At 45.0% G+C, this 25,415-nt stretch overlaps 1 protein-coding gene across 5 annotated transcripts in view; it reads left to right on the forward strand.

Annotated features, from left to right (window-relative positions):
• The first annotated feature begins 576 nt into the window (after positions 1-576).
• Positions 577-25,415, forward strand: part of slc8a3 (solute carrier family 8 member 3) — a 504,604-nt gene continuing 479,765 nt past the window's right edge. Inside the window, exons 1-2 of one of the 5 annotated variants that reach the window (XM_043698123.2) lie at positions 577-1,329; positions 5,976-7,817. In XM_043698123.2, the coding sequence (XP_043554058.1) occupies positions 6,052-7,817 (1,766 nt within the window). In that variant the 5' untranslated portion in view covers positions 577-1,329; positions 5,976-6,051. Of the gene's footprint in view, positions 1,330-1,367; positions 1,723-1,911; positions 2,026-2,350; positions 2,572-5,975; positions 7,818-25,415 lie in introns of those variants that run through there. The other 4 variants (XM_043698124.2, XM_043698121.2, XM_087990079.1 and 1 more) reach the window with 4 other exon arrangements.

Genomic DNA, 25,415 nt, shown 5'->3' on the forward strand with positions numbered 1-25,415 from the left:
ACCGGGATTGCAGATTCTGGGTGTGCATATTCTGAACCAGGATTACAGATTTTGTGTTGACACATTCTGAAACAGCATTACATATTCTGGATATTCACAATCTGAACCTGGATTACTGATTCGGGTTAATTTCATTCTGAACTAGGATTACAGGTTTGTGGCATACACATTCTGAAACAGGATTACATATTCTGGGTGCACACATTCTGAACCAGGATTGCCGATTCTGGGTATACACATTCTGAACCAGGATTTCAGATTCTAGGTATCCACATTTTCAACCGTGTTTGCAGATTCTGGGTATTCACATGCTGACCGGGGATTACAGATTCTGCATATATGCATTCTGAACCGGGATTACAATCTCTGGGTATACACATTCTGAATGGGGTTTGCAAATTCTTGGCATTCACATTCTGAGACAGGATGATCGATTCTGCGTATACACATTCTGAACTGGGATTGCCGATTCTGGGTGCACACATTTTGATCCAGATTTACAGATTTTGGATGTACACATTCTGAACCAGGATTTCAGATTCTAGGTATCCACATTCTCAACCAGGTTTGCAGATTGTGGGTATTCACATGCAGTCCGATGATTACAGATTCTGGGTATACACATTCTGAACCAGGATTACAGTCTCTGGGTATACACGCTCTGAATTCAGTTTGCAAATTCTGGGTATTCACATTCTGAGACAGGATTACCGATTCTGGGTATACACATTCTGAACTTGGATTATGCATTTGGGGTACACTGTTTCTGAACCAGGGTTACAGATTCTGTGTATACAGATTCTGAACCTGGATTACAGATTTGGGGTACACAGTTTCTGAACCAGGGTTACAGATTCTGTGTATACAGATTCTGAACCAGGATTACAGGTTCTGGGTATACACACTCTGAACCGGGATTATAGTTTTCGGGTATACACAGTTTGAACCTGGATTGCAGATTCTGGGTGATCACATTCTGAACTGGGATTACAGATTTGGGGTTTACACATTTTAAACCGTGATTACAGGTTCTGGGCACATTCTGAACCTGTGTTAATGTGGTATTGGGATTCCTGATCCATAAACCGAGGGTATGTGAAGGAAACAACGATGACTTCGTGAATGAGGCCATCATCCTGACAGTCGTTCATTTCTCTTGGCCATCTCGCTTCGGTCTTATTTTGTTGTTGCCCGTTGTGTTGGAGGCATCGTCTGTGGTAGCTTTTTGTACGTCGAAAGGTGCTGGAAGCTGGTCAGAAGACTGCAGAAGAGCGGGCAGACCTGACAGGAATGTGCTATTCGCTGTGGCACGGCTCTTGTGTTGCCCGGGTGAGAGGAAGCGTGTGTTATCACATCAGCGCACTTGCGTCGGGCTGGATGGTGGAGTAGGAGGCTTCCACAGCGTTCATTTCACATTTGAAGCGTTTCGGTGCGCTTCGTCTTACGGAAGTGTCACCGAGGCAGTTGCTTTCGCCTGTGCACTTGCCCAACTCCAGTTCGGGCGGCTCTGAGGTGCCTTTTAGTCCAAGGGACTCGCGGTGGGCCCCTGCATTTCAGGCAGCGCGCCCATCCATCTCCATCACTCCGTGTGTTGGGGTGGGGGGTGGAGAGGAGAGGCAGCGGCGTGGAGGATGGGGACCGCTGCCGGTGCCCAGACGGCACATTCGCCCAGGGGTGGAATGTAGCTTCCCACTCCCATCAGGAAAACCTGCAAGTCTGGAGGTAAGCGTTCGAGCGGGAGGCTGCACAAACGCCAGCGTTTTATGTAACCGAGATCATAAGTCGATACATTTGTCGCTGTGTTCCAGCAGACCTGGCCATGCTCAGGATTCACAGCAGCAGCCAGCAGTGCACAGCTGGAAATCGGGGGGAATCATGGCCAGGGGAATGCACTGATGAAGGAGCCCCTTCCAACGTCGAGAGATACCAGGACAGGCTATGGCCCCTTGCTGAGCATATGCCTGATATAAGATGTCCCAGTGAGAATCAGGTCTCACTCCGTGGGATGCTAGCCGTCTGACAAAGGTGCAGTCCGGTCTGGCAGTGCCCTGTGTTTGAATGAAATATGGGGGGCGATAGGTGTTTGGCTGTGATATACTTGCTGTATTGGATTGATAGAGGCTGAAACAGGGCAGCTTTGGTTTGGTTTAGGATATCAGATTTAATGATCATTAACCTCCCCCGCTACACACACACACCCATCCTCTCTCTCTCTCTCTGCTGGCTCCGAGTAGCGTCAGGTTGTAGGGAAGTCCCTCTCTGGGGTTAGGAGAGATTTTTTTTTCTCACACACACAGGCTGTCACCGCAGTGAGGTTGTATTCGGACAAGTCTTTTACCACCCGCCAGGATCGACTCTCACCCTTGGTCCAGCAGGAGATGGAGCTGGCTGTCCAGCAGAGTCCCAGCAACCACACAGCCCCATCGGGAGCTGCAGCGTGTTCTGGTTTTTAGTGAGTCAGGCAAGTAGGTCTCAAGCAGAGCATCTGGATAGTTAACTTAATACTAGAGAATACAGTGTGGACTGTTAAAACAAATCCAGTCTGTGTGTGTGGATAAAGGAACCAACCAGGTAACATTTTGTTTTGCTGTAATACAGTATATATTTAATGTTATTTAAAGCCACGCTGTGGATTATATAACATGATCTGCACAACTCGCCGTTATTTTGCAAGAAGGGAAGCAGTAGACTCGCTTTAAGGGGAGCAGAGAGCTGGGCTTATCTGCTTACTTTGGGCAATCTCTTTCCTTATTAAAAACTGACAAAATAAACATTGCATTTCGAATTCTCCCATCCTCCACACGTGTTTTTTTTTCTCTCTCTCTCAAATATCCTCGATCGCTGTGCTTATTTTTTAATGGCTAGTCAGATCTCTTGGCTTTTCCGATTGGTTGCATTGTCGTCAACCTCCCCCCCCCCCCAAACAGCAATTTGCAACAAATTCACTTTGACAATGAAATCACTGTGTAGCTGTCAGAATGTACGTCAATACTTTGCAACCTAGTTCTATTCTGCAATGATGTTCCCAATGTATTTTTTTAAATTAATTTGAGTTGCAGTGTTTTGGGGGGTGGGAGGAGCTATGTGTGAATGAGCAGATAGTTAAGGCAAATCCAGATTGCATTTCAGGGTCTTCGGTGACAGCTGTCGTATTCATTCACTTCAGTTGAGCTCTTGTTTACCTCGGTCAAATTTAGCGACTGCGCCACCGCGCCTTCCCTAAATAGGACAAACACTCTCTCCTTTGGCTAGACGATGCTGGGGCGTTGTGGGGGTAGGGGGAAAGGGTCTAGGGGTGCTCTTATACTCCAGGCCCCTTTCATTATCACAACCGAGCATCTTGTATACCCCAGCCTGATAGCCAAGCGCCCCCTCCACACAGTGGCTCACTCAGTTATCATGCCTACGTGACCGTCTCAATTGCCCACTGCCCCTTGTGTGTGTGTGTCTCTCGCTTTCAATCTGCGGGGCCTGGTGAAGTTCCCACATTGAGCTATTCTCTGCACATTTTAATTTGCTCTGCTCTTTCAGTCACAGATTTGAACTGCTGGAGGTTTTAGTATGTTAATTTTTCAATTGATGGATTTTATGTGTTCATTGCCAACAGTTTATTGGGTTGGTTAATTTTGCTCAAGACGCCATTTAGCTTTGCTAAATCTGCAGGGTGGCTGCTGTTTGACCCTTTTTTTCCCTTGTAGGCCATTTCTACAGATTAAACAGCGATGCAGTGACGTTGTAAGGCAATGCTGTCTGCTGCTTGGGGAGGAGGGGGGGTTTCACATCACATTTGGGGATTGAACCCATGAGCTGATAGTGAGTGTTGATGCCTGCACCTCCTAATCACTATTGCACCATTTTAGATCGAGTTATTCTACTTAGTTACACAGAGTGCTGTAAATTTTAATGGAGCTACTCAGGCAGAACTATCCCACTCAACTGCAGTGTTTTGGCACTTGACAAGTAGCAGACAGTCTTTGGCATGCTTAGTCTCAACTACAGCATCTCCATGATGTATTTGAAAATATATGTTAGAGTCATAGAGTTTCTAACAGCACAGAAGGACATTTCAGCCCATCATGTCCATCAAGCATTTACTTATTCTAATGCCATTTTCCAGCATTTGGCTCTTAGCCGATTGTGCTTCGAGTGCTCATCTAAGTACTACTTAACGGTTTTGAGGGTTCCTGCCTCTCCCACTCTTTTAGGCAGCGAATTCCAGACAGCCACCTTGTGAAATCAATTTTTGCTCAAATCCCCTCTAAACCTTTTGCTCCTTAACTTAAAACTGTGTCCCCCACCCTCTTGGATGTGCTAGTTGTTACCTTGTCATTGGTAATGATGGTAATTGATGAAGAGCTTATGCCCCAAACTCTCCTGCTCCTCGGATGCTGCCTGACTTGCTGTGCTTTTCCAACGCCACACCTTTCGACTCTGAACACCAGCATCTGCAGTCCTCACTTTCTCCTCCGTGATATTGATAAGGCAGGGATTTCTTGCCCATCTTCACTTCCTCTTGAGAAGGTGAACTTCCTTGCACCGCTGCGGTCTGTATGATGATGGGATGCCCGTGCATCAGCTTTAAGAGAATTCCAAGGTTCTGATGCAGCAGCAGTGAAGGAACAGCAATGTATAGTTCAAGTCGGATGGCGTGCGACTTGCAGGGAGTTCACTATTCCCATGCATCACATGTCCTCCTTCTTGTTCAGGCAGACACACTTTGAAAGGGAAATTCTAGCTGCAGGCAGTGTGGAATTTGGCCTTTTTTAGGAGGATATTTGAACAATCTGTTAAAAGTCGTCATTTGCAATGCTGTGGACACGTCTTTGAGGGGCAGCTGTGTCCCAACTCCCTGCAGCCCTGTGCAAAATGTCCCTGTTTACATGGCAGGGCCTGAATTGATCAAGTGTAGCTGTTTCTGTGTACCAGTTGAAATGAAAGTGCACATTGTCCAGTGCAGTAGTCCTGCCTCATTTATAGCACATTGTTGCCACGGAAATCTGGCCTGTTACTGGCAGAAGCATTGTGACAATAAATGCAGCATTAGAGCATGAATATTTATTAACAGAGCTAGCACACTAGGAGAAAGTGAGGACTGCAGATGCTGGAGATCAGAGCTGAAGAGTGTGGTGCTGGAAAAAACACAGCCAGTCAGGCAGCATCCGAGGAGCAGGAGAGTCGATGTTTTGAACATAAGCTGTTCATCAGGAGCTAGTGCACTGCATGAACATATAAACTGCTTTGAATTTTGACAAACACTTCCCATGAAATCTTTTTTTCCGTTTCCACCCTGAGTAGTGATCAGTTAAGATTTCAACTGCATAAGGAAGTTGCAATGATCAGAATTTCCCTCATTAATAAACTCTGAATTATACCAACTGATAATCATCTCCTTGCAACCACTGGTTCAGAAATGCAGGATACATAACAAAAGAAAACACTAACTTGATTGGATAGTTGTGAATAAGGAAAGAATGTCTGAATTTGGCTCATATTTATTCTTTGTTTAGCTTCCCGGTCCAACTTTTGCTCTTTAGCTGAGATTACTGTGGCCATTTGCTCCCAGGTTCTGCTAATGTTAGATCTAAAGGTGACTTTTAAGCCCTGGAGGAGCCTGAGGTGACTTCATTTCTAACAGTAACCCTTTGTCATTGTCCTTGCCTGTGCAGAGATCCCTGACCTCTGTTTGGCTCAGTGGGTGAAACCACATACTCTTGCTGTTAGAAACCCATTTCCCTCAGGTAGGACATGTGCCAAACTGTGCACAGCAGGAATAAGCATCTGTTTAGACAGCTCAGAAACCACACTGCACATTGTTTTTTGCATTTCCCTGTGAGCCTTTGCATGTTTTCTTAACTTTGTGATGGAGTGAAAGTTGACACATTGAGGGTTCCTTATTGGCGCATTGTCCAAAGAACACAGCTTAGCCATTTTGCTATTGCCAGACATTAATGCTTTCCTTTGCATATTTGTTTCAGATTGTGCAGCGGAGCCACCTTTGGCTTGGAAGATTGACTTTGATTCACAGAGGGCGTTGGGAGTGAACCTGTTTGCATGGCGTGGTTTAGGTTGCAGACGTTCATGTCGTTTTGCCTGCATTTGGGCCTCTTGGCAGTCATACTGCTGATGCAGCCTCCTCGTGTAGACGCGGATGCACCCGGCCCAACAAGTTCCCCAAAGCAAAACAAATCCTGCGTGGGCAGCTATGAATGCAAGCAAGGTGTCATATTGCCAATATGGTACCCAGAAGACCCGTCCCTGGGCGATAAGATTGCCCGGGTGATAGTTTATTTTGTGGCGCTGATCTACATGTTCTTGGGGGTCTCCATTATCGCCGATCGCTTTATGGCATCGATCGAAGTGATTACATCGCAGGAGAAGGAAATCACCATTAATAAGCCGAACGGAGAGACGTCCACCACCCTGGTTCGCATCTGGAACGACACCGTGTCCAACCTGACCCTCATGGCTCTGGGCTCGTCGGCTCCGGAAATCATGCTCTCCCTGATCGAGGTGTGCGGCCACGGGTTTAAAGCGGGCGACCTGGGCCCCAGCACGATCGTGGGCAGCGCCGCCTTCAACATGTTCATCATCATCGCCATCTGTGTGTACGCCATTCCCGACGGCGAGAGCCGCAGGATCAAGCACCTGCGCGTGTTCTTCGTCACGGCGGCCTGGAGCATCTTCGCCTACATCTGGCTGTACATGATCCTCGCCGTCATCTCGCCGGGCGTGGTGCAGGTCTGGGAGGGGCTGGTCACCTTCCTCTTCTTCCCGGTCTGCGTGCTGCTCGCGTGGACGGCAGACCGCCGCCTGCTCTTCTACAAGTACCTGCACAAGCGGTACCGCACCAGCAAGAGCAGGGGCCTGGTCATCGAGACCGAGGGGGAGCCGCCCAAAGGCATCGAGCTGGACGGCAAGCTGGTGAACTCGCACGTCCTCGACGGCGTGCTGGTGGGCCTGGAGGGGAAGGAGGTGGACGAGTCCCGCAAGGAGATGATCCGCATCCTCAAGGAGCTGAAGCAGAAGCACCCCGAGAAAGAGCTGGACCAGCTGGTGGAGATGGCCAACTACCACGCGCTGTCCCACCAGCAGAAGAGCCGGGCCTTCTACCGCATCCAGGCCACCCGCATGATGACCGGGGCGGGCAACATCCTCAAGAAGCACGCCGCCGAGCAGGCCAAGAGGAGCGCCAGCCTGCACGAAGTCAGGGCGGACACACCCGAAGACCTGTGCTCCCAGGTCTACTTCGAGCCGTGCGCCTACCAGTGCCTGGAGAACTGCGGGGCCGTCTCGCTGACCGTGGTGCGCAAAGGGGGCGACACCTCCAGGACCCTGGTGGTGGACTACAAGACGGAGGACGGCTCGGCCAACGCGGGCGCCGACTACGAGTTCAGCGAGGGCACGGTCGTCTTCAAGCCGGGCGAAACGCAGAAGGAGATCACCGTCGGCATCATCGACGACGACATCTTTGAGGAGGACGAGCACTTCTTCGTGCGCCTGAACAACATCAGAGTGCTGGAGCTGGAAGGTGCCCTGGAGCCGAATAACGTGCCCTACCCCAAAGCTTTAATCGTCTCCCCACTGATTGCAACGGTGACTATTTTAGATGATGACCACGCCGGGATCTTCACCTTTGAGAGTGATGTGGTCCATGTGAGTGAGAGCATCGGTGTGATGGAGGTGAAAGTGCTAAGAACATCTGGGGCACGCGGGACAGTCATTGTGCCCTTTAGAACAATAGAAGGGACGGCTAAAGGAGGCGGAGAAGACTTTGAGGACACTTATGGAGAACTGGAATTTAAAAATGACGAGACTCTGTAAGTAGTGTTCTTCTCTTTTCTCCTTGAATGTCTGTGTTGATGTGTAGTTGGAAAAAAAACCTATTAAATGTCTATTTTGTTCAGAGTGCAGATTTTATGGCTATGCTCGGTTAGGATAAAAGAACCAACCACTGCAACTTTGGGAAATGCTTTGCTTATAAGCCATGTTGTGATTTAGTATTGCCACAAAAATGATAGCTTATATTTATACTCGAATCCGTTAACTTCATCCCTGGAGAGTTAGAAACGTCACAACACAATTGCCTGAATTTCAGCCCCATCTGAGGATTCCTTAAAAGAAAGTACAAGATTTGCAAAATATTATTGTATATAATTGGGCATTAACTGGCTCAGACGTTGTTTCACAAGTGTTGGCTTGCTGAGTATCAAAGATTGCAATGAAACCAAGGCCACTAGTTTAGGTACGATATTGCTTATATATTTGAATGTTGTTCAGCTGGTGGAATTCAGGACAACTTTTTCAACTAGATTGTGAGTCAGTCTGCAACCTCCCCTCTTTATATTTATGGCCATGAATACTACGTGTGGCCAAATCTCTCCCTAGGATCAAGTGCTGGAATCTGCTGATGACTGAGTAGCAGCCTGATTGCTCTTTCAGGATGTGGATCAAATCTCTAGTAAATAATCACAATCACATTCCTGCTGTTGTTTGTGTGTGTGTGTGTGTGTGTGTTGTATACAAGATCCTTCTGTATCAATAGATAAATCAGCATAATTCAATAGATTTAAAGACTTGAAGTTCAATGTAGTTGCAGTCATAACCACTTCATGTACAACTATCTGTAATCTTTTATGCTTATTTAAAACTTCATTTGACTGAAGCAGTTACCATCTACAAAAAGAGGATCACCCCAGCATTAACTTGGTCAGTTTTTGGCAAATGTGCCCTTTGGGGAATGATTCCCATACTGGATACTTGGGCACTCAGAGTGCGATGGTTATTCTAGTCCAGCATTAATCAACTGCAGTAAGAGCCTGCAGTGACCAACAACCAGTTGTGCCTCAGCCTATTGTGTTCCCCTTGCTGCTGCTGTAATTACTTCAAGGTACTTGAAACTCTGTTTAAATTAGGCGAAGTTCAATCAGTTGTAACCAAGCAGGATGCACCTGCGTGGCTTAAATCCATAGCTGGTCTTCCGTACCAAAAGAAGATCAAAACAGGAAAGAAACCAATTCGAAAGAAAGACCAAAAGCATTAAATCAGGTGTTTGAAGGAAGGCCTATTTCAGGGCAATCCTTCTCTTGATGCTTGAGAATGTCCAGACCCAGTCATGAACTAATTTCAATCGATCACGCTGCATGGCTGCGCTGATTCTTGGACGAGTTTATGTTCATGGGATAATGTTTTGGAAGTTTACGTGGAAACCTGTGCCAACTTTGCATACAGTTGAGGAACATAAATTGGCCAAGTTAGCTATTCAATAAGATTATCACTGATCTGGTTTCCCTGTAGCCATGCAGCCCCTTGTTTACCTTAGCTTGCTCTGCCTTAAAAATATTCAAGCACTCCTCCTCTCTCACCTTTTCGAGGTCAAAAAGCACACAACACCGGGCTATAGTCCAACAGGTTTATTTCAAACTGCAAGCTTTCTGAGCCCCGCTCCTACCTCAGGGACCTTGTGAGGGGGAATACATTGGACACAGAATTTGTAAGTAAAAGATCAAAGGGTCATACAACTTATGCCAATGTATTGAACAAACCAAATGGCTATTAAGTTTTTAATCAGTTAGAATGGAGATGCAGGCTTGGATCGATTAATATGTAAATCACAGAATTTCTTTCAAGTTACTGCCTTAAGATAACTTCAGGTTTTATCAGAATAAAGGTGACACTTCAGGTCAGACAATATACTTTAGGTGTGAGGCCACGTTTGTACCTTTTTGGGAAGAGAGTTCCAAAATCCCAGGTCCCTTTACGAGAAAAACAATCTCCTTCTCTTGTCTTATTTCAAACAATGATCCTTAAATCTCTAGCAAGGGAAAGTACCTTTTCTATATACACCCTTGTCAACCAAGCCTTTCTTACTCTTCCAACTCCCCAGACACGAGCCTAACCTATTCAAACTTTTATTTCAAACCTGCCCATCTCGTTGTGAAAACTGTGTCCCCCTGCTGATTGTACCTCTGAGTGGTACTCATAGGCTATGGGAAAAGTATCGTTAAAAAAAGATGGACAACTCTATGGTTATAATGTTTAGATGAAGTGATCAGAGAATTTGAACGTAAATTGTTTTGTAATCCTCAGGATTTATATTAAATCTCCATTTATATTAAATATACAAGTTTATTAATCTCAGAAGTATTGCCTCATAATCAAGCTTCCATAGTGAGCTTGGACTAGCAGCTCCTGGGTGTGTGTCCCCCCTCAGGGGGGCAGTAGATGTCTTTAGGCAGTGCTTTCCTCTTTATTGTGTAATGGCAGGTTTTCAGGGATGTGACATGTTCTCCCCCCTACACCCACATTGGAGTTCATGTGCTTCCAAATGTAATCGCCTGTCAGGCCAACATGCTGTTACTCACCTTCTCAATGCTCCTCCAAACCACAGGCTGCTTCTCTCCCATTCTTGCTGCACAACTGTAACGTAGTCCCAGACAGGAACAACCTGCGATCAGTGGAGAAATGAGAGGTGGTGCAGGAACGTGAACACCCGGACTCCGTTGGGTGCTGATAGCCCATCTGCTGTCTGAGAGGGAGAGGAAGGAGGCGGCTGGACCTTCAAGTCAGTCTGCTACTGGGAGGGATATGCCCTGACTGGCCAAGACCAACAGCCTGGTGGTACCATCTCACCAAGCAGAGGATGGAGGCTCAGTGAAGTTGGGGAGAGGGGCTACCGAGTGAAATTTTTTAACAAAAGTGCCAACTGACCCATAACATGTAATTAGAATGGCTTAGGTAATGTGTTGTCATTAGAGAGGTCAAGTTACCTCTGAAATTGCTTGTAGAAAAAAGGTTGGCAAATATGAATTGGGGTACACAGTCCAAACAGTTTGGGAATCATTAGTCTTGCATGTGTTTCTGTGCTTCTCAGTTGCTGCTGTTACTTACGTGGAGTCAGAGGGCAAGGCAGAGCAGCACTAGTTTAACGATGTTGCGTTAGAGCTGGAGGCAGGAGGAGTGTTTCCACAGACCTTCTGCCTGCTACCCCTTTGAAAGGGGGGACTCCATCTGGAGTGCACTCCTTGCAATCCATTCCTCTCACAGCTGATTAATGAAGAGACTTCCATACCACTGAGAAAAATAGGACCGGCGAGTGATTCTGCTCTCAGTTGCTTGTCCTGCTGTCTCCTTAACAAATAACTTGATGTTTCCAGGAAGTGTTCATACAGGGATCATACCTATAAATAGCTTTTGCTGAATTAAATACTGAAATGAATTAAGTGATGAATTGAATCAAAGACTATTCAAACATGCTAAGTGATAGGTATCGTAAATATTTAATTGCAATTATTCCTCATTGAAATGACGGTCACATTCTGATGCATGGTCATGTGGTTAGTGTACATATCAGAAAGCAAGCTGTGCAGACGGCTCAGTACATTGACTCTGATGAATCAATTGATGTGCTGCGTGGTTCTATTGCAGTAATATTGAATGTTGTTAGCTGTCTGATCATAGTTTCATGAAATTCTGAATATCTTATTTTCAGATCAGCAATGTTATAAGCAATTTATTTACATGGGGAGGATCTGTTTAAAGCTTTTTTGAATCCAAGAAATGAGTTCCTTGTTCAAGCAGTTGAAAATCTCAGCTGTTCAATACTGAGTAGCATTTTAAAATGATGGTTTCATTATTCTGGGTATTCTAAATGTCATGATAACTTAAAGCAGGCCTGTGTGATATTGGTTTTTACAGGAAGATTATACACCAGACTTAAAGATATGTTCAACTATTCACTGTATGTAACAGCATGGTGTGAGATTTAATTAATACCTTTGTGAACGTTTAAAGAAAAGAGCCACATGTGAATAGAAGAAGAGTTTTATTTGCAGTACAGATCCTGAGTTAATAATGTCTAACCATTCTGCGCTAACTCACTCCTCTATGAATGGAAATTAAAAGGATGCAAAAACTGAAATTTGTGAATTGACAGTAAAAACAATATTTGTAGCTGTCAACGTACACACAAGTAAAAAAGAAGTGGAAGTTTTTGAACGAGATTTTAGATTTTGTAAATACATTTGAATTTATCCAGAGGTTCAGATTGTATTCAGTGCCCAAAACGTTTCTTTTGGCAGTGCTGGTGGGACATTATTTTTCCGTTAAAATAGGAGACTCCTTGGAGCTGGCTCCTCCTGGAGCTCTCCACAATCTACATTATTGTGATAGTGCATTATATTTAAAATATTGCCTGAAGACATTGCTTGAGGGATTATTGAAAAAGCAATTTATTTCAAGTTTTCGTGGACAAACCGAGAGTAGTTTCTTGAAAGAGGTTCCCTGTGGGCGTTGGAATTCTTTTTGGTGAAGGTCGTCCTAGAAATCACATGACTGGTGCCAACTGCTTTCTTTGCATTAATCCTACTGGGGTAGGTCTTGAACATTGACTGGCTTGGAGATGTACTTGTAACAAACCTAAGGGATGCGTGAATAAAGAAGGGGAGACCGCTCAAATCTCCCCACCCGTGAGCTTGACAACTTGTGGTATCCCTCCGGGAACAGGAATCTCTTGGGAAACTTCATCTGGGGTCTGGTCATGACAAGTAGCTGATCTGCTATCAAAGCAAACTTCGATTCAGACCCCATGTCAAAGGCGGGTCATCCTTCAGTAGCCACTTTAAACTGTGAGTCAAACTGTGAACTCAGAATCTCCACAGAAATGACTGTAGCGTTTAAAAGGTGGTCAGGTATTCATAACTGCATCATTATAGCTCTTGGGGAAATGTCAACGAGAGATCCATTGAAACTCCGTGAACAGATGCGAATGGATTTTTTTTCAAACCTGCACCAGATGGCTTGTCACTCAACATGGTCCAAAAGGGACCTTTTTAAAATTAGCACTAATGCCTCCAGCCTTTTCTTTCAATATTTAAAGGGTGGAGCATTTAAGAAACTTAATATTACGGTACTCAAACTGAGCTTGTATACTTTTCAAGAATGTCCATCATAGAATCAGAGAACCCCCTATAGTGTGGAAGCAGGCCATTTGGTCCATATAGTCCGCACCAATTGTCTGAAAAGCATCCCATCCAGACACCACCCCCCCCCCACCCCCCCAAGCCACCAACTCTATCACTGTAGCCTTGCATTTCCCAATGCTAATCAACCTAGCCAGAGTCAGAAGTCACATGACGCCAAGTAATGGTCCAACAGATTTATTTGAAATCACAAGCTTTCAGAGTGCTGTTCCTTTGTCAGGTGAAGCCAGCACATCCCTGAACACTATGGGCAATTTAGCATGGCCAATCCACCTAACCTGCACATCCCTGAACACTATGGGCAATTTAACATGGCTAATACACCTAACCTGCACATCCCTGAACACTATGGGCAATTTAACATGGCTAATACACCTAACCTGCACATCCCTGAACACTATGGGCAATTTAACATGGCCAAACCACCTAACCAGCACATGGCCAAATCACCTAACCTGCACATCCCTGAACACTATGGGCAATTTAACATGGCCAATCCACCTAACCTGCACATCCCTGAACACTACGGGCAATTTAACATGGCCAATTCACCTAACCTGCACATCCCTGAACACCATGGGCAATTTAACATGGCCAATCCACCTAACCAGCACATCCCTGAACACTATGGGCAATTTAACATGGCTAATACGCCTAATCTGCACATCCCTGAACACTATGGGCAATTTACCATGGCCAATCCACCTAACCTGCACATCCCTGAACACTACGGGCAATTTAACATGGCTAATTCACCTAACCAGCACATCCCTGAACATTACGAGCAATTTAGCATGGCCAAACCACCCAACCTGCACATCCCTGAACACTATGGGCAATTTAGCATGGCCAAACCACCTAACCTGCACATCTCTGAACACTATGGGCAATTTAGCGTGGCCAAACCACTTAACCTGCACATCCCTGAACACCATGGGCAATTTAACATGGCTAAACCACCTAACCAGCACATCCCTTAACACTATGGGCAATTTAACATGGCCAAACCACTTAACCTGCACATCCCTAACACCATGGGCAATTTAACATGGCCAATACACCTAACCAGCACATCCCTGAACACTATGGGCAATTTAACATGGCCAATACACCTAACCAGCACATCCCTGAACACTATGGGCAATTTAACATGGCCAAGCCACATAACCTGCACATCTCTGGACTGTGGGAGGAAACTGAAGCACCCAGAGGAAACCTACACAGACACAGGGAGAATGTGCAAACTCCATGCAGACAGTCACCCGTGGGTGCCGCCCCTATATAACAAGGGCTCATCTGGGATCAATTTGTGATTCCCACAATGTTGGGCAAGGCCCTTGTAACAGCCAGAATGGTTGCCACCCAACTTGTGCCTGCTGGCAAAAAATTGAAATATTGGAGCTGTGACAGGATTTCCACCTTCCATTCCACTCTGCCATTTTTAAAGATCTGTTGAGTCTTTCTGACTCCACAGAAGGAACTTGGTCTCTCACCTTTTGACATGTGGAAGCATTTAATAACATAGGAACACCTGCATCTTCTTAGCCAACAGTCATAATTTCACTTAACTTCTATTCTGAACTGAGGTGATTTCCCCAGTTAGTGTTATCCATCTGAATGCAGTTAAATGTTAACAAAAGTACAATTAACAACACACTTACTGCTGCCATTTCTGATCCTGCCCAGTATCCCATGGTCAAGGTGGTAGTGCCGGCACGGTGGGCTGTCCACTTCAGTCCGGATGCATTCTTTTTTCCTCTCTCCTTTTTGGCTATATTTCTTTCTCTTCTTCTTTTCTTCATCTTTCTAATGTCATGGGGGGACTGGAGCAGTGTGGTGGTGACTGGAGCAGGGATTCCTGGCTTCATAGACCTGAGGCTTGGATTCCAGGAATTGGCGGTGAGGTGTTGGCTGTAGCGATGGCAGAGCAGGGACTCCTGGCTGTGGTAGACCTGGAGCAGAGAGCTTGCAGAGACCTTGCATAAGTTCTGGAGCCACTTTTGGGACCCTGACCGATGAAGATGGACTGTATTTAAGTGTTTTATTTTTATTCTTTGATACCTCAGTTGGTGTACCTCAGCCTTTTCTACCTCAATTGCACTGGATTGTGGCAACAGAACATTTTTCACTGGATCTCCCTAGATACATGTGACAATAAATCATTCATTCATTCATGTAAATATTTTGGGTGAACTTCTGCACAGTGTATGATGAAATAGTTGGCTTACCTGAGTATGAAGATGAGGGGGGAATTTCACAGAGGCACAGGCCTTCCTGGTTTTAAAATCAGAGGCTCCCTCCTGTGGTGATTGTAATGAGGTCAGCTAAGTGGACCTTACAGACTATGAGTTCTCTGATTAGGGCTGTTAATCTGATCCAATCAGGGAGCCCTGGCCGACAGAAATAAACAAGAGTGTCAGAGGTTCTGCTCACTTTGAGAACTGGCTCTGAGGAAGTTGGATCAGTGTCAAAGACTTTCCACGTGTAAATGAAGGGTGACTTGGTGACGGGATACCGGCCTCTGTGGAGTTTTTTCACCTACTCCTCTGCCGACATCTCAAACAAGATTGGATATCTTTTCACCAATTAAATAAATGTACCATAAAACATAACCTGTTGTGTTGTTATGTCTTGCCTATGTGAAGCCACTTCCAAAGGTTATGGGACAGAACTCAGCTGCATGGTTGCTAATATTCTAGGAGGTTTCTCTCCTCCTCCTGCTCATTTTTGGTCATTAAAATCGCCAGATTTTTAATCTGAATTTGTCCTAGTTTTACAATTATAAAAACTTTTAATCGTGATAATTTTAAGTTCTTCTTTTCACGTTTTTGGCCCACCTTGCATTTTAATTCAAGTGACGGTAATATGTTGACATTGTGAATTGCTTCCCCAAGCCTCCAAGCACCAAACTCTGTCACTCACACTCAGTGAGAAATATGTTAACAGGTTGTTCAGCTGCTATCTCTGGGCTTGCATTGTAATATTGGACATGGGGTCAGCAATCTACCACATTACCAAGTCGTTTGGCCCTTTTAGTTTTTTAAATCTATACTTTTTCCCTGGCATAATGCTGGCCAACCAGTGATGCCCATGTCCTGAGAGTGAATAAAAGTAAAAAAAAAGTATTTTTTGAACAACTGTATTGATGCATTGATAAGGTATGAAGCTGCAATTTCAATGTGGGGTGTTGCATTTTGGTGAAGTGAATCAGGGCAGGATATATGCGCTTAATGGTAGGGTCTTGCTAAAGAGAGAGACCTTCAGGTACAGGTTCATAGTTCCTTGAAAATGGAATCTCAAGTAGACAGGATAGTAAAGAAGACGTTTGGTACGCTTGGCCTTTATTGGTCAGTGCATTGAGTACAGGAGTAGGGATATAATTTTGCGACTGCATAGGACATTGGTTAGGCGACTTTTGAAATATTGTATTCAATTCTGGTCTCCCTGCTATAGGAAGGATATTGTTAAACTTGAAAGGGTATATGAATAGGAACGGTTTTGAGGGATAATGGCCAAATACTGGCAATGGGACTAGATTAATTTAGGATATCTGGTCGGCATGGGCGAGTTGGACCAAAGGATCTGTCTCTGTGCTTTATAATTTTCTGACTTTATAATCTAGAGGCAGATGAAAAAAAAAGGATTTACTTGACTAGAATCCTCTGCTTTGAAAGAAGCATTCTTATCCATTGGGAACATTATGGTGGATAAGTTGCACCTTACTATATCATGGATGATGTTGTTCTAGAATAGCCAATAACAGGTTAGATTAGATTCCCTACAGTGTGGAAACAGGCCCTTCGGCCCAACAAGTCCACACCGACCCCGAAGAGTAACCCACCCAGAATCATTTCCCTCTGACTAATGTGCCTATATTGATTTTGAATACTTTTAGCTGATAGATCTTCTGTCACATACACGGTGCAAGAACTGACCCTCGACAATTGCCACAGTAAAGAGCTTTCTCGCTGAATCACTTATCCCAGGAACTAAACCTATAGAGTCCCATCCATAACAGCATGCCTTTTTCAACATGAGTCTAGTTTTGGATGTCCAAATAAAATAACTTGATGGCTACTATATTCCAATATGGTCCAAGGCATAAAATGACAAAATCAGGGTTGGATCATAAACACCTACACACATATATATCAAAGATAAAAATAATGGGTGACAATTGCAACAAGTTGTTGAGTTAGAAGATCTGCAATGATAAGAGCTGACACATGCTGCACTTCTGTTATGACTTTCTCTTTTTATAGTTTGCTATTATTGTATAAATGCATGGAATCAAATATCTTTCTCACTGCCATATTTTTCACACTGTGCTTGAAATGGTGTAATCTGTGTGTTAGACTGGAAATGCCAGAAAAAAAGACATCGTCAAGAATGTTTGGATTTACAACATGTCAAATTGGACATATTGAAGCAGGTATAATCATAGAAAACAAAGAAAAATGGTACTTAATTTTCGAATGCCTTTCTTGTTGTCTTTCTTCCCTTGCTATGAAGTGACCAGATGTCATTCCCTGGTTAGATGCTACAGTAGCAATATGTGAGGTTTATTTAACTTCTTTCTTGAGATGTAGATGCCACTGGTGAATTGACATTTGTAGCCCATTCCTAATTGTTTTGTGACCATGTTACTGTGGATTTGGAGACATATGTAGGCCAGAGCAAGTAAGGATTGCAGATTTCCTTCAAGGACATTCATGACCCCCAACGTTAGTTTTATCCATCAATCATTAGTTCCATTGTCACTATTACTGAGATTGTGGACTGAGCGACATAGGCGATGGTGAAATTTGTGGCAGGAACTGATGAGAAGTCCAGCAAGGTCAAGCTTGACATTGTTAAAAGCCACACAACACCAGGTTATAGTCTAACAGGTTTATTTGGAAGTACAAGCTTTCACATCACTGCTCCTTTGTCAGGTAGCTAGCCATTGGAAACATTTTGCTGCATCTCTTATGCCTTGGTCAGAAACAGAGTGGACTAGCTGTACAAATGCAATGGCTACAAAAGCAGGCCAGAGTCTAGGAATCTGCAATGAGTAACTAACCTCTTCATTCCTTAAAGCCTGACTACAAGGTACAGCTCAGGAATTTATGGAATACTCCCCACTTGCCTGGATGAGTACAGCTCCAACAACAATCAACAAGCTTGACACCATCCAGGACAAAGCAGTCCATACGATTGGCACATCATCAACACACAATCACACCCTCTACAATGCTCAGTAGTAGCAATGCATACTATCTGCAAGATGCATTGAAGAAATTCACCAAGACTTGATGGCTCTATGAGCAAGACCATCTGGAAGGACAGAGGCAACAGGTACATGGGAAAAGCATCGCTTGCAAGTTCCCCTTCAAGTTATTCACGCTCCTGATTTGGAAATATATCGCCATTCATTCAGTGTCACTGGGTCAAAATCCTGGAACTGCCCCCTTACTGGCACTGTGGGTGTACCTACTGCGAATGAACTGCCCCCTTACTGGCACTGTGGGTGTACCTACTGCGAATGAACTGCCCCCTTACTGGCACTGTGGGTGTACCTACTGCGAATGAACTGCCCCCTTACTGGCACTGTGGGTGTACCTACTGCGAATGAACTGCCCCCTTACTGGCACTGTGGGTGTACCTACTGCGAATGAACTGCCCCCTTACTGGCACTGTGGGTGTACCTACTGCGAATGAACTGCCCCCTTACTGGCACTGTGGGTGTACCTACTGCGAATGAACTGCTGTATGCCCTGATGGCAGCTCTGCGAAATGCAATTAGAAATTCTGACCCAGGCAGCAATGCCCAAATCTCCTGAATCAATAAAGATAAAATCATTCAGCAATTGTGAGGCCGATGGTAAATACATTTAAAAATGTATGTGATTGGGGAAAGGGAGAGCTAATATCTCTGAGGGAAAACATACATAAAGTGCTGAAGAACAGATCACTGAGCTCCTGACTGGCTTCTTCTCAAAATGGCTCTGTGTACCTTTTAACACTGTTCTGTGAACTGTCAAAACTAAACATAGTGTGAAAATGTACAAGGTAATGAAAAGTAAATAATAAACATTCACTGTCATTTTGCCACGGACCAATTTTCCATTGCCAGCTGTGACAAACGGTTTGCACCTGAAACATTAATCTGACATTTCTGTTTTCACAAATGCCATTATACCTGCTGTGTGTGCCCAAGATGTCTTTCAGGATTTTTTTTTAGATACTCAAGATTTGCATTTTATTTCACAGCTCTTTCATGCCTGGTTAGTTAGTGGGCAAGTGCACGCCTTCCCATATTGCCTGCAATCCCGAGGTGGTGTTCTTGCACCCATTTGAGTGAATAGTGGACCAGTTGTGCCTTTAATACCTTAAAGGGGCACTATCAGAAAAAAAAAGAAGTTAAAAGCAAATGTAAAATATAACTTTGGAATATCATTGTGGGTGGATTCATGCACTCCAACCTCTGCTGTTGGAGGGATTGTAGGGCTGAGATTCCTGATGGAGGTTTTGGGAGCTGACACCAGTGTGAAATTCTGTCTGAGCAGAGGTATGCTCTGGTGGGAGTCCATCACATACTCGAGCTATTTCTAGTGTTGTTGTGGGTGAGCACTATCGTTTTATGTTAGTGAAAGGTGTTGACTACAAGCTGAACACCCACTGACACATGACTAGAGTTCTATTGGCATCATCAAATGAAAAGACCATGTGGCAGACTTTGAGCAGGTCCTGGTAAATGACAGGCAACAACACAGATAAGGAATCACAAAGAACTCTCCAATCGAACAACAGGATGTGTGTGTGAATCATAATTCAGGCAGGGAACCTGTGGGAAGAAACACATATCAGGACACTCTATCCAGGAGAGGTTTAACATAAAATATTTTTGCAGGTTCTAAAGGCAGAACGTTGCCACATGAAACGTCGTAATGGACCTTAATCTTACTCCAGTTAGTGTCAGTGGATATTAATTCCAGTAGGCAGGCACATAGATACACTCAATTGACATGGCATTTATAAAATTATCCACTCTGCTCATGATATTCCTGCGCTCAAAAAACAGATTGGATGGTCCTCAAAAAAGCATTTGTGAATTTGAATAATTCCAATGACCTTTGTTTTAGATTTTTCTCCTGTTTTATATTAGTTAATCAGGTCATAGAACAAGAAGGTGCAGCTTGAGGCATCATTAATGAAAGACCACCATGCCGACCTCAGTCACTTTTGAATCACTTGGAAGCACTTGGGGGAATGATGTGTTAAAGGGAAAAACAGGGTTAGCCAAAGCTTGCTGTAAGAGATTTAGAAAAAGCTGACCCAAAGATCACAATGGACTTGATGTTGATCCACCCTTTGCATGCAAAGCAATTACTAATTACTGACGTGCCTCTACATGTCCTTCATCATTCAGAGCCTCATAGACTCTGCTATAGAATCATAGGAAATTACAGCTCAGAAAGAGCCCATCAACCTGTGCTTGCTTTTTGGAAGAGCAGCTGTCCTCAGTTCAACATCCCCACACTTTGTTCATAGCTGTGTGTAAGTTCTACATTCTCAGATAGCTGTTCAAATCCCTTTTAACAATGTATGGACTCTGCTGTCCAACCATGTTTTCAGTTTGACTGTCCCAGATCCCAACAACGATAAATTTCTCCCCGTTTTCCCTCCAGATCTTTCTACAAGTATATTTTGGATCTGTGGTTATTAGACCACTCACTGGAGGGAATCGCTTTTATCTCCTCACTTTTACCAAAATCTCTTAGTTATCAGGAAAGCTTTGTTTGTTCACTTCAGAACACCTCTTAACAGGCCTAACTACTCTTTATATCTGAGGTACCTCGATCCTGGTAACATTCTGGTAAATGTATGGACCCTTTCTAAAGCCTTTACATCATTCCCGAAATGTGTTACCCAGAATTGTCCATAATATTCCGGGTGTGGCCTCTACAGTGAATTGTAAATTTCCAGCCTGCTTTCTTCATATTTACTGCCATTATTATTTATATATTATTTATTCTTCCGAGTAGCCTGCATGTTTTTTAAAACACCACCTTAGCATTTTGGCTTGGCATCTTTCCAGAGTTTTGCATGTAGACATCAAAGTTTTCATCAATACTTCACAAATATGCGAGTTATAGAAGATAGGAGTAGGACTCGGCCACTTGACTCCTGCTCCACCATTCAATATGATCATCGAGCTCAGTATCCTAATCCTACCCTCCACCCATATCCCTTGATCCCTTTAGCCACGAGAGCTATATCTGCCTTCTTCTTGAAAACGCATAATGCTTTGGTCTCAATCACTTGAAGTGGCCGTGAATTCCACAGGCTCACCACTCTATGGGTGAAGAAATTTCTTCTCACCTCAATTCTAAAAGATTTATCCCTTATCCTTAATCTATTACCCCTAGTTCTGGACTCTCCCATCATCAGGATCTTCATTCCTGCATCCAACCAGTGTAGTCCTGTTAGAATATTATTGGTTTCTGAGATCGACCCCCCCCCCGCCTCCAATTCTTCTCAACTCCAATGGATACAATCCTAACCCACTCACCTGCTCCTTGTACACCAGTCCTGCCATCCAGGAATCAATTAGTTATACATTTGCTGCATTCTGTTTATAGCAAGTACATCCTTTTTCAGATAAGGAGACCAAAACTGCGCACAATTTTCCAGGCATGGCCTCACCAATGCCCTGTAAAATTGCTGCGAGACATCCCTGCTCCTATACTCGAATCCTTTCGCTATGAAGGCTAACATACTTTTTGTTATCTTTACTGCCTACTGCACCGGTGTGCTTACTTTTAGCAGCTGAATAACCTTTAGTCTTTCCATATTAATATTCTGAACTTTGTTTGCCATACCCCTAACCATTTCACTGTACTGTCTATATCATCTTGAAGCCTGTCTGTCCCCACTATGATATATCATTTTGTCACATATTCCATACTGCCTACAAGTTTTGTTCTGGGTCATTTTGAAAAATTGGAAGTGGCTCTGCATTGTTAAGTTCAAACATTTGAGAAAAAATAGCACTTGCATCTGTTCAATATGGAAGTTGTTTGTATTTTTATATTTTGCGATAAGTATCTGTAAACAAGCTAATTAAAACAGAGTACTGTGGATAGAATCATAGAATCCCTACAGTGTGGAAACATTAGGCCCAACAAATCCATACTGACCCTCTGAAGAGTAACCCACCCAGACTCATTCCCCTGACTAATGCACCTAAACTACACATCCTTGAACACTATGGGCAATTTAACATGGCCAATTCACCCAACCTGCACATCTTTGGTTGCTGGAAATCTGAAACAAACGCAGATATTGCTGGAGAAATTCAGCATGTCTGGCAGCATCTGTGGAGAGAGAAACAGAGTTAATGTTTTGAGTCTGGTGTGACTCTTGGACAAATCTGACACCACTGGTACAACAAAGCTGTGGTTAAAGCAGGTTTTTTGGTAGCTGAGGGGCAGCCTTAAGCCAGTTAATCATCATCATAGAATCCCTACTGTGTGGAAACGGGCCATTTAGCACAATAAGTCCACACCAACCCTCCAAAGAGTAACTCACCCAGACCCATTCCCCTGCCCTATTAGTCTACATTTACCCCTGACTAATCCACCAAACCTGCACATCCCTGAACTCTATGGGCAATTTACCATGGGGAGAAAGTGAGGTCTGCAGATGCTGGAGATCAGAGCTGGAAATGCGCAGCAGGTCAGGCAGCATCCAGGGAACAGGAGAATCGACGTTTCGGGCATAAGCCCTTCTTCAGGAATGGGGAAAGTTTGTCCAGCAGGCTAAGATAAAAGGTAGGGAGGAGGGACTTGGGGGAGGGGCGTCGGAAATGTGATAGGTGGAAAGAGGTCAAGGTGAGGGTGATAGGTCAGACTGGGGTGGGGCGGAGAGGTCGGGAAGAAGATCTCAGGTTAGGAAGGCGGTGCTGAATTTGATGGATTTGACTGAGACAGGGTGGGGGGAGGGGAAATGAGGAAACTGGTGAAATCCAAGTTCATCCCTTGTGGTTGGAGGGTTCCTAGCCGGAAGATGAGGCGTTCTTCCTCCAACCGTCGTTTTGTTGTGGTCTGACGATGGAGGAGTCCAAAGACCTACATATCCTTGGTGGAGTGGGAGGGGGAATTGAAATGTTGAGCTACAGGGTGGTTGGGTTGGTTGGTCCGGGTGTCCCAGAGGTGTTCTCTGAAACGCTCCGCAGGTAGCTGGCCTGTCTCCCCAATATAGAGGAGGCCACATCGGGTGCAGAGGATGCAATAGATGATATGTGTGGAGGTGCAGGTGAATCTGTGGCGGATATGGAAGTTTCCTTTGGGGCCTTGGAGGGAGGTGAGGGGGGAGGTGTGGGCGCAAGTCTTGCACCTCCTGCGGTTGCAGGGGAAGGTGCCGGGAGTGGAGGTTGGGTTGGTGGGGGGTGTGGATCTGACGAGGGAGCCACGGAGGGAGTGGTCTTTACGGAATGCTGATAGGGGAGGGGAGGGAAATATATCACCACCACCAAGGATATATTTCCCTCCCCTCCCCTATCAGCATTCCGTAAAGACCACTCCCTCCGTGACTCCCTTGTCAGATCCACACCCCCCACCAACCCAACCTCCACTCCCGGCACCTTCCCCTGCAACCGCAGGAGGTGCAAGACTTGCGCCCACACCTCCCCCCTCACCTCCCTCCAAGGCCCCAAAGGAAACTTCCATATCCGCCACAGATTCACCTGCACCTCCACACATATCATCTATTGCATCCTCTGCACCCGATGTGGCCTCCTCTATATTGGGGAGACAGGCCGGCTACCTGCGGAGCGTTTCAGAGAACACCTCTGGGACACCCGGACCAACCAACCCAACCACCCTGTAGCTCAACATTTCAATTCCCCCTCCCACTCCACCAAGGATATGCAGGTCTTTGGACTCCTCCATCGTCAGACCACAACAAAACGACGGTTGGAGGAAGAACGCCTCATCTTCCGGCTAGGAACCCTCCAACCACAAGGGATGAACTTGGATTTCACCAGTTTCCTCATTTCCCCTCCCCCCACCCTGTCTCAGTCAAATCCATCAAATTCAGCACCGCCTTCCTAACCTGAGATCTTCTTCCCGACCTCTCCGCCCCACCCCAGTCTGACCTATCACCCTCACCTTGACCTCTTTCCACCTATCACATTTCCGACGCCCCTCCCCCAAGTCCCTCCTCCCTACCTTTTATCTTAGCCTGCTGGACAAACTTTCCCCATTCCTGAAGAAGGGCTTATGCCCGAAACGTCGATTCTCCTGTTCCCTGGATGCTGCCTGACCTGCTGCGCTTTTCCAGCAACACATTTCCAGCAATTTACCATGGCCAATCCACCTAATCTGCACATCTTTGGACTGTGGGAGGAAACTGGAGCACCCGGAGGAAACCCACACAGACACAGAGTGAATGTGCAAACTCCACACAGTCACCCAAGGCTGGAATTGAACCCTGGTCCTTGGTACTGTGAGGCAGCAGTGCTAACCACTGAGCTACCATGCTGCCCTCTAAGTATAAAATAGTTGGGGCAGGGCAGTTGGTTGTCTGAGCTATGTAGGGAGGGAAACCTTGCATTGCAAAATATTCTGGTCCATATCTCTGATGTGGACTGTGGCAGCTCACCATCACCTTCTCCATGGCATTGGGGAGTGGGCAATAACACACTGGCCTCACCAATGATACCCAAATTTAAAAAAAAGCCCACCACCCCAAATATACAAATATGAAATTAGCATAAGAGAAATTTGCATATTCTGCAAAGAGGATCTTGTGTGTTGCATATGTTTTTGCACCTATACAATGGATATTAAAGCAATGTACAATCTGGATGTAGCAGGTCCACTTATCAATTACCATCTTGAGGACTCGCACATCCAACCTGGATCCTCTCTTTAACATTGAACCCAGTGAGCAACTTGTCGATAGTCGAGAACTCCCAGCCAATGCTTCCTGCCACCGACAGCAAGGTTTTTATTTCCCAAGAGTAGGGGAGAGAAAATACCCTGCTTTGTGAAAGAATTGTGACATTTCAGTAAAATTTCTCTGTGGCCGACCTTTCCAGTGGATATGACCTGGTGATGCGTGGCTGGCTTTTCTGCAAGAGGCTGAAATGCTACAGCGTTGCCTGCATTGCAGGATTCCTGGGCCTGGGCAACTTGGTGTGGGCCAGAAATAAACACGGCACAGTTTGCCAGTGAAGTATTTCTGTCCACGGCTGCGATGTGGTGCTAATGCTGCTGTTGCAGCTCCATATATTATACTTCAGGATGTCTGACGTCAGAGATTAAATCCTCAGTACATACTCTGCATGGTTTAATTGACAGAGCACCTGGCTGGCCCGATCTCATTTCTGCTGATTGGTAGATATTCTGTGGATCATCCGCTTGGGCCTGGAATAGAATGAAGTTCTCATAT

This window comes from Chiloscyllium plagiosum, unplaced genomic scaffold (genome assembly GCF_037043375.1).
Source record: "Chiloscyllium plagiosum isolate Xiang-an unplaced genomic scaffold, Cpla_swu_hap1 HiC_scaffold_8, whole genome shotgun sequence".
Classification (NCBI taxonomy): domain Eukaryota; kingdom Metazoa; phylum Chordata; class Chondrichthyes; order Orectolobiformes; family Hemiscylliidae; genus Chiloscyllium; species Chiloscyllium plagiosum.